At 44.0% G+C, this 9,887-nt stretch overlaps 2 protein-coding genes across 2 annotated transcripts; both read right to left on the bottom strand.

Annotated features, from left to right (window-relative positions):
- Positions 1 to 1,826: 1,826 nt before the first annotated feature.
- Positions 1,827 to 2,897, bottom strand: LOC112770595 (uncharacterized). The gene has a single exon (XM_025814929.1). It carries the CDS (start codon positions 2,895 to 2,897, stop codon positions 1,827 to 1,829), a length of 1,071 nt encoding a protein of 356 aa, XP_025670714.1.
- A 785-nt stretch (positions 2,898 to 3,682) lies between these two features.
- On the bottom strand, positions 3,683 to 5,944 carry LOC140181506 (uncharacterized). Its single transcript, XM_072225134.1, has 3 exons — positions 5,624 to 5,944; positions 3,920 to 5,452; positions 3,683 to 3,754 (listed from the first exon to the last, which is right to left on the bottom strand). The coding sequence occupies exons 1-3, from the start codon at positions 5,942 to 5,944 to the stop codon at positions 3,683 to 3,685; spliced, it is 1,926 nt and encodes a 641-aa protein (XP_072081235.1).
- Between the last annotated feature and the right edge of the window lie 3,943 nt (positions 5,945 to 9,887).

The raw sequence follows: 9,887 nt of genomic DNA, 5'->3' as shown, positions 1-9,887 counted from the left end.
TCCTCCAGCCCGGAAGGAGCTTTCACCGTGATGGAGAGGAACTTCGATGCTGGGGCCTTTATTGATAATCAACTGATTCCCGGTACGGAGGATCACTTCCTTGGTACCAAACTCGCGGGGCAGGCGAGGTGGATGTATCGTACCCTTCTCCGCGGAGCGGTGATAGCCCGGAAGGCCGAGTTCGAGTTGTTGGGCATGCAGGCGTTGCAAAGGAAGCTCGATACTGCTGCCCAAGCCAACAACGAATTCAAGGTCCATGTTGAAAAGCTTCAGGAACAAATGGCCGCGGCGGAGAGGGGGTGCAAGGATACCGAGGAGAAGGATGCGTCCTTTGAGGAAAAAATGAATGCCTCCGACGCCACCGTCTCCCGTTTAACCGAGCGGGAGATGACTCTAGAGAGCCAGCTCAACGCTGCGCAAGGTCGGGTGGTCGCTGCGGAGAAGGAACGTGACGCGGCCGTCTCGTTGGCTGAGGTTGCGCGAGCCGAGGCGAAAGAGTTGAAAAGGAAATACAAGGCGGTCAGGGAGCAGGGAAAGAACGCAATCTTTATGACCGAGGAGGCTCTCAAGGCCCAGGTGAAGATCGTGGTCCCAGAATTCGACACTTCGGCTATTGGAGTCTTCAAAACAATCCAGGACGGCAAGATTGTCGATATGCCCCGGAAGTGAACTCTTGTAACTTGCGCTTTTTCTGTTTCCTTGTAGAATACTTGTTGAAACCATTAACTTTTATACTTTAGTGGTCGCCTGGTTGGCTTTATGATTATCGCCTTTATTTTGTTTGTTAGCATTTTATTTCGTTACCGTTTTTTCCGCGTGGACTTATCGCTTGTGTCTGTTTTGCCGTTTGTGCTGGTAATTTAGTTGAAACCGTCTTGGTCTTATTATCGCGGCCGTTCGTTATGGCTACGATTCGGTTGGCTCCCGGGGTGATCAATCCCGGGTTGCCGTTGAAGAATGCGATGCTGCGGGATACATGTTGGGGAACAATAGATAGGAGAATTTAGACAAGTAAAAAGTAGTCGTTAGCTGGACAGTTCTATGAGCACGGTAGGCGTTTAATGAAAGTAAATCATTGGAAATTAACATTTGATAAAATTAAACACCTATCTAACTCATTGGGTCGCTTGGCTAGTGTGCCCAAGCTACGAGTAGAATCTTCTTAGGTTACCTGCATTCCACGTTCTCGTGATTTCTTTGCCGTCGAGTTTTTCCAGCTTGTAGGCGCCTTTGCCAAGCACTTCTTTGACTCTGTAAGGGCCTTCCCAGTTTGCCGCCATCTTTCCTTCTCCTGGAGACGGTGGCCCGATGTCGTTTCGTCGCAGGACAAGGTCTCTTTCCTCAAATTCCCTTCTGAGGACCTTGGTGTTGTATCGCAGGGCTATCCTCTGTTTTAGCGCTACCTCTGACAAGTGGGCCATCTCTCTGACCTCGTCTACCAGGTCTTTGTCCACTGCTTCGACCCCGTACGTTAAGCGGAAGGGGGTTTCCCCGGTGGAGCTTTGCTCGGTTGATCGGTAGGACCAGAGAACCGAGGCAAGCTCGTCGACCCACGTGCCTTTTTTGCTGTCTAGACGCTTTTTAAGACCCAGTAAGATGATTTTATTTGTAGACTCCGCTTGCCCATTTGTTTGGGGGTGTTCAACTGAGGAGAACTTCGGTTTTATCCCCAAGCCAGTGAGAAACTCTGCGAATTTCTTGTCAGTGAATTGCGTCCCGTTATCCGAGATGATGATATCCGGGATGCCAAAACGGGTTATCACCTGTCTCCACATGAACTTCCTACAATTGGACGAGGATATGCTAGTGAGTGGTTCGGCCTCTATCTATTTGGTGTAGTAGTCGATGGCAACTATGAGGTACTTGACCTGCCCTGGGCCAACTGGGAAGGGTCCCAAGAGGTCGACTCCCCACCGTGCGAAAGGTCGAGTGGACGTTAGCAGACTCAGCTCGGAGGCTGGCACTCTGTGAAAGTTGGCATTTTGTTGACACTTCGTGCATCTCCTTACGAACTCCTTGGAGTCATTCATCATTGTCAGCCAGTAGTATCCAGCTCGGATGAGCTTCCTTGATAGGGCCTTGCCCCCGATATGGTGGCCGCAGCACCCCTCATGGACTTCTCTGAGAACGTAGTTCGTCTGGTCGGGGTGCAGACACTTCAGCAAAGGTTGGCTGAGTCCCTTTTTGAATAGCTGATCCTGTATGATCGTATATTTGGCGGCCTCCCTTCTTATCGCTTTGGCTTCTTTTTCGTCTTGGGGGAGTTTGCCGTTTTGCAAGAAGTCAGCGATGGGGTCCATCCAAGAAGGGGCTATTTTGGTCAGGTGAAAGGCAACTGCTGGCTCTTTCGTGATGCCTTGGATGAGGGAACGGTTTCCGGTTCCGGGTTTTGTGCTCGCCAGCTTGGATAGGAGATCTGCCCGTGTGTTCCTCTCCCTTCGAACGTGTTGGACCGTGACCTCTTCAAATTGTTTACTCAGCCCTTTGACCCTATCTAAGTATTTCTGTAGTAATGAGTCTCTAGCTTGGTAGCTTCCATTCACTTGCGAAGTAATGACTTGCGAGTGACTGCATACTTCCAGCCTCTTGGCCCCGACTTCCTGAGCTAGAACCAAACCCCCCAGGAGGGCTTCGTATTCTGCTTGGTTGTTCGACACGGGAAACTCAAACTTAACCGATTGTTCATAGATGACTCCGGCCGGACTTTCTAAAATGATCCCGGTGCCCCCGGACGTCTGGTTGAAGGCTCCGTCTACATGGAGCTTCCATCGTGTGTCCACGTCCTCGGTTGGATTCCCAGTTACTTCCACCAGGAAGTCTGCCATTGCTTGCGCCTTAATCGCGTGTCGGGGCTCGAAGCCTAGGTCGTATTGGGATAGTTCGATGGCCCAGGTCATCATTCTTCCCGCTAGATCAGGCTTTTAGAGCACCTGACGAATCCCTTGGTCCGTTCTCACGACCACCTGGTGACTCTGGAAGTATTGTCGTAATCAGCGGGAGGAGACCAGAAGTGCCAGTGCCAGCTTCTCCATTTTGCTGTATCTGAATTCTGCCCCTTGCAGTGCTCTACTCACAAAGTAGATCGGTTGCTGGGATTTCCCTTCTTCCCGTACCAACACCGCTGCGAACGCCCCCTCTGTGATGGCTAGGTATAGGTAGAGTGGCTCTCCGGCTTTCGGCTTCCCGAGAACTGGGGGTGCTGCTAGAATCTCTTTGAAGTGGTTGAAGGCTTCTTCGCACGCAGGGGTCCACTCAAATGCTATTCCCTTCTTTATCAAGGCGAAAAAGGGTAGGGCCTTTGCTGCCGACGCACCGAGGAAACGGGACAACGCTGTGAGCCTTCCCGTCAGCCGCTGAACGTCTTTGATGCAGCCTGGACTCCTCATCTGGAGTATCGCTTGGCACTTTTCAGGGTTGGCCTCCACTTCCCTCTGGGTTATCATGAATCCCAGGAACTTTCCGGCCTCCATGGAAAAGGAGCACTTAAGCGGGTTGAGCCTCATGCCGTGTTGTCGAAGGGACGCGAACACGTTCTCCAGGTCGCTTATGAGATCGTCAGGGAGGGTGGTTTTTGCGAGGATGTCATCCACGTAAACTTCCACCGTCTTGCCGATGAGGTTGATGAATATTTTGTTCATCAGTCTTTGGTACGTTGCCCACGTGTTCTTTAGGCCAAACGGCATCACTCTGTAGCAGTAGGTCCCCCTGGCATTATGAACGCCATTTTATCCTCGTCTGGCCGGTGCATCGGTATCTGATTGTAGCCAGAGTAGGCATCCATGAAACTCAGATACCGGTATCCCGCAGCCGCGTCGACGAGTGCATCGATGTTGGGAAGGGGGTAGCAGTCCTTGGGGCATGCTTTATTGAGATCGGAGTAGTCCACACACATTCTCCATTTTCCATTGTGCTTTTTTACCAGGACCACGTTTGATAGCCAGGTCGAATAGTCCAGCTCCCGGATGAACCCCGCTTCGAGGAGGCCGGCCGTCTGTCTGGCCACTTCCTCTGCTCTTTCCTGAGACATCTTTCTCCTTCTTTGGGCCACAGGTTTGGCTTCCGGTCTGACGGATAAGTGGTGCGACATGAGACTGGAGTTTATGCCCGGCATGTCGGCGGGTGTCCAAGCAAACAGATCGCCATTGGCTCTGATCATTTCCATCAAAGGCTCTTTTAACTCATGGGGGAGGTTCCTATTCACGAACGTGAATTTTTCCTCTGAGTTCCCGACCCTAAACTTCTCCAGGTCCCCCTCGGGTTCGGGTCTTGGTTTGTCATCGACTCTGGCGTCCAGGTCGGCGAGGAATATTCCCGATGCCTCTTTAGACTTTTTCCTTAACGAGAGACTGGTGTTGTCGCAAGCGATTGCCATTTCCAGGTCTCCTCTCACAGATCCTACTGACCTTTCTTCAGTTATGAACTTCATTACTAACATCCTCGTGCTGATGACTCCTCCTAGGTCGTTGATTGTCTTTCTCCCCATGATGATGTTGTAGGCGGTGGAGTCCCGTAGGATCACAAATTTGGCCATTACCGTTCTCCTCCCCTGTCCTTGTCCCAGTGAGATTGGCAGGGTGATTATGCCGTCCGGCTTCATGAAATGGTCGCCAAGGCCTACGACACCGTGCTGGTGCGTTTGTAGGTCGGCGTCCCTTAGGCCCAAAGCATCGAACACATTTCGGAACATGATGTTCGAGTCCGCCCCCGTATCTATGAGGATTCGTTTGACGAGACCGGTTCCTACTCTGGCCGTTATGACCATGGGAGGACTCTCTCCGATCTCGTCGAACCACTGATCTTCCGGGCCGAACGAAATGGGTGGGAGCTTTCTAGCGCTTCGCGTAGAGGATGAGGAGACCGCCAGGACTTTGGCGTCTTTCTTGTGTGCCGACTTTGACCAAGGTGTTGCATTCCTAGCTGTTACCACGTTCACTACGGTGAGGCCCTGGTCGTCGTCCTCCAGCTCTTGGCGTCGCTTCGGTGCCCGAGTCCTATCCTCGCCGTCGTGGTCGCGATTCCGTCGCCTCGGCTCCCTTATGAGGTGGGAAAATGCGGCTAGCTTTCCATCCCTGATGGTCAGCTCCAATGCGTCCTTTAGATCGAAGCAGTCTTGGGTTTTATGCCCATAGCCCTTGTGATAGTCACAGTAGAGGCTTCGGTTTTTCCCTGTTCGTTCCTTCAGTGGTCGGGGCTTCGACACGATCCCCTTTTCAGCAATTTGTTGATAAACTTCCATGATCGGCGCGGTGAGGGGGGTGTAGTTGGTGAACTTCCCGACACGAGGAAATGGTCTGGGAGCTTTGCTCGGGCCGCCGTCTCTGGCGTGTTCCTTTTGTCCTTCTCCGCTTCCGCGGTGCCGGTCTTGGTTATGAGAGGGCTGCCGTTTGTTGGCAGCCACGACTCGGCTCACTTCTTCGTCGTTGATGTACTCCTTGGCCACACATTGGATTTCCTGCATACTCCACACTGGTTTCGTGGTAAGGTGCTTTCTGAAGTCCTCATTCAGGAGTCCGTTCGTCAGGCACAAACTCGCGACTGAGTCCGTCAGCCCGTCAATTTCCAGGCACTCATCGTTGACTCTGTCTAGGTATTTCCTAGTCGACTCGTCGGGTCACTGGGTTACCCCGAGCAAGTTGATTGGGTGCTTCGCCTTTGCAATCCTGGTCGTGAATTGGGCTAAGAAGGCGTGGTTGATGTCTGCGAAGCCGGTCACCGAGCCTTGCGGGAGGTTATTGAACCACCGTATTGCAGGCCCCGCCAGGGTGACCGGGAAGGCGCGGCACCTTACCTCGTCTCCCACTCCCTCAAGGTTCATTCTGGCCTCAAAGGCCGTGAGGTGTTCCAGCGGGTCTTGCGTTCCGTTGTACCTCATGTCCGTTGGCTTGTCAAAGTGTTTTGGCAGCCGGACCTCGAGTATGGAACGATGAAACGGGGTTGCCCCCATGATCACGGGTCCCCGTGTTCTCCTGGTTCCTTCTTCATCGTCCTCCCGACGAGCGTCTTCGGTTTCTCGACCTGTAGTGTGCCGCCTTTCTCATCTGGCATAGATGATGGGGTCATGGCGTCTTCTAGCGCATCCTCTTTCCCCAACGCTCCCGGATTCGGCCTGGGGGCTGAGCGTGTGTCTGGAGTGGCTCCTAGAGTGAGAGCGGGAGTGGCTTTGTTCTGGGGTGTGCTGGTCGTGTTCCCTGTCTGCCAGCCGGCGTTCCAGGTCTTGCATCCTGTGGCGCAGTTCTTGCATTATCCTGGCGTGGTTGTCGCCAGTTCCCCCTAAGGGGCGTCCTTCGCGAGATTGTGTTGGGTGTCTTGGAGGGGATCTTGTGCGCTGCTGGGAAGTAGTCGCGGCAGCGTCCCCTCCGGGCTCGGCCTCGCGGCCTGTTCCACTTTGGACTAGTACGAAGTCCATGGGCGATTCCCACAGACGGCGCCAATGTTCGGTAAGTCGGGTACCGGACGGATCGGGTGAATGTCCTGATCAACAAAAGGGGGAAGTCGTCTGGTCGAACGTCTCCGAGCTGGAATAGGCGAGGTCCCGAGCTCTTCAGATGTGAGAAGGGGGGTGTCACATGCAAAGACACTCCGATGCGCAAGTCAATGAAGTGTGCAGGCGAAAAGGGAGTAGTGTAGTGTAACGTACCTTGGGGGAAGGGTAAGGCCTTCCCCTTATATACTGTGTCAGAGGTGGGCCCAATAAGGGCAGGCCTACTTTCTCCGAGGCGTGCTCCTCACAGCTGTAACAGAGCTGTTAGGGACGCGTGTCCGGGTCGACTGCGGGGCGTCCCATCCCCGACCGTTCGGGTCGGGTAATTCTCGAGTCGGGCCAGCCCGTAAAGAGGCTTGGGCCAGGCCGTAACAACTTTCTTCTTTCTCAAGTTACTCTCTTTTTTTTGTTTTGCTTTCTCTCATCTCATATCAGTTGCAGCATCATTCTTTGAACTGAACTAATATTATTTTCTTAAATCACATTATTTTCATAGTATTTAGAGCCTCTAATTTTGTATCACCTTACTCAATTTAATCATGAAAATCACTCTATCTAATTCATTGGCACAAAAAACTTGGCCATTCTGCCATAAAAATTATACACAATGCTATAGATAAATATTCCATTCTAATTATAAATTTGATCTATATCTATTTCTGAGATATGATTCAAATCATAAAGAGTACAAGTATATGATAAAAAATAGTAAAGTGTATTTTATGAGACATGACAAAAAATTTTATGATCCAATAATATCTGGACTATTAAATGATTTTGGTAATAAAATATATTTTTTAAATTTTGTAATCATTTTTCATTTTTATTTAATTTTAATTATTAATTAATTCTTCATATATTATTTTATAAAATTTATCCTGTATTTTATCAATAATTATTTTATTATTTATCAATTATCATCTATCTTATCTTTAAAATATTATCATTAAATTCTATAAATATTTATCTTTAATCTTTTTAATTTATTTTAATGTAAAAATCTTAATTTTATCTTTTTTTAATATTAAGATAACCAATTTTTTAATCTATCGTCAATTTATTTTTTAATTATCTAATTTTATAATGTCTGAATTTCTTTTTCTTTTTTAATTTTTTCTTCAACACATTGACACAAATCAACTAGATTAATTCATTGACATGGAAACACATACCAGATAGATCAATCCACAATTTCAAATCAGTAGATCAACATTTAGTGATAAAATTGCATACCCTTCAATTGAAGATAGCAATTGCAACATACATAATCAATCGCCGCCATAATCAAATCCTATCAATAATAATGCTGACTGACAAACCATTAAAATCTTAAATCCTTTTCAATCATTGGACTTAAAAATTAAAATGTTTATATATAGTTCCACATATGACCAACAAGATCAGCTACTATACCAGTTTTTCTTTCACTTATAAACCACATCCATAGACAATTCATCAAAATTGGGTAATTAAAAAATAAATTGATAATATATTAAAAAATTAATAATCTTAAAATAAAAAATAAAATTAAAATTTTTAAAATTAAGAAAAGAAAGATTAAAGATAAATATTCATAAAATTTAATGATAAAATTTTAAAGATAAAACAGACTATAATTGATGAATAATAAAATAATATTTATAAATAAAAAATAAATTTTATAATTAAATAATAAATAAAAAATTAATTAATAATTAAAATTAAATAAAAATTATTTAATAATTATTAAAAAACATATTTAAATACTAAGACTATTTATTAGTCCGAACATTGTTGGACCATGGAATCTATTGCCGCGAGACATGTTACAGTTATTGAAACAATATTTCCATATCAGATGATGTTTTCTAATTCTTCTAACAATTTTACATCTACTACTTATCTCACTAAGTTTCGGATAGAAGAAATCACTTCACCTCATTTAATTGAACCAACACCAAATACTCCTGCAACCTCAATTGCTTCTGATCGATTATGTTTTAAATTGTTATGATATGATTCATAAAATTTGAAAGATTTAGATTTGGAATTTAAAGATATAATTTAAATTTGAATTGAGAATCAAATTTAAAATCAATAACAAATCTTATACTATATATATATAAGCCAAGAGTACTTGAAAAAAAAAAAGAGAATAAAAACACAAGGATTTTGTTCCTTTACCTCTACACACATAAATATATGTGAACCTGATTCTTGGAGAAGAATTTTATGGCGTGAAAAGAGTTGCAAGAGGTTTCTCAATTTAGATCAGATGTCCATTGGTCAAGGAGTTGATAGCAAAGGTTGGTCTCGGTGTGGATACGTATAACGCCTTCGTACCATCGAAGGAAAAAGTGATTTTTACTAGCGTACACAGGTATTTAGATCTGATCTATATATTGCATATTATTAGAATAAAGTTTAAGCACAAAATAGATCTTTAAGGATTACTTTCTTTTCTTCCGCTGCGTGTTTTGAACACATGGTAATCCTTCAGAAAATGATATTGATAATTTTTGTCTATAATACTGTGTGATTCTAAGGTACCCTGCCTATCCTATTTAGAGCTCCTTTAGTTAAATTAAGGTTTGATTATTCTGTTAGTCTTATAGTTTATTAAATTTATAATTAGGTCTTTATATTTTTTTTTTCAATTTAGTCGTTGTATTGCTTTTAATTTTATAGTTAGGTTCTTTTTAGTATAAAAAATATTAGAATTAATAGAATATTTTTTTATAAATTAAAGATATTTATAATTAAAAATTTAATTAAATTTTTTACTGTATATATATGTTGAGAGAAATATTATGTTTAATTTAACGCTTTTGACATGAAAATGACCTAATTACAAATTTAAAAGTACTATAAGAATCCAATTAAAAAGAAAAAAAATATAGAAACCTAATTAAAAATTTAGTAAAACTATAAGAATCAATAAAATAATTAAACTTTAAATTAGTTATATACTCTGTATTCAATTGTGATAATATAGTGAAACATAGATTAACAACATCATAACCCATTTGAGAGTGCTGTAAAGCAATTCCAGATGAGACATAATTTTATTTAATTGTTAAATCTGTATGTTATTTTGACAATGGTTGATATAATAATATTTCTGATTAAACTGAAAAACTAAAAAAATAAAGTTGTTTGATATCTAAAAGTATGGATACAATCAAAATAAATATCTTCTAGTTACAAATTCCATATTTTCTAGTAGGTGCAAATATTTAGAGTTAGATCTTCATTTTCTTCAAGATTTAGTGAACAAAAAATTACTCTATATTGTTTACATACCCTCTTAAGACTAAGTGGTAGATTCATTGACAAAGTCTTTATCACAATATTGTTTAATAGATATAAGCGTAAACTAAGGGTATTCCAAAGTCCATATCTTAGTTTGAGAGAAATTTTAAGGATG

Source organism: Arachis hypogaea, chromosome 18, assembly GCF_003086295.3.
Source record: "Arachis hypogaea cultivar Tifrunner chromosome 18, arahy.Tifrunner.gnm2.J5K5, whole genome shotgun sequence".
Classification (NCBI taxonomy): Eukaryota; Viridiplantae; Streptophyta; class Magnoliopsida; order Fabales; family Fabaceae; genus Arachis; species Arachis hypogaea.
The sequence above is the reverse complement of the archived record's forward strand: the minus strand, read 5'-3'. Positions and strand labels throughout refer to the sequence as shown.

Coding starts and splice junctions, on each gene's coding strand:
- LOC112770595 (XM_025814929.1), bottom strand. CDS start 2,897: ATGACCTGGGCCATCGAACTATCCCAATACGACCTAGGCTTCGAGCCC.
- LOC140181506 (XM_072225134.1), bottom strand. CDS start 5,944: ATGGGGGCAACCCCGTTTCATCGTTCCATACTCGAGGTCCGGCTGCCA. Junction 5,453..5,623: donor ACCCAATCAACTTGCTCGGG/GTAACCCAGTGA, acceptor TGGAGTATGCAG/GAAATCCAATGTGTGGCCAA. Junction 3,755..3,919: donor GGCTATCAAACGTGGTCCTG/GTAAAAAAGCAC, acceptor GGCTACAATCAG/ATACCGATGCACCGGCCAGA.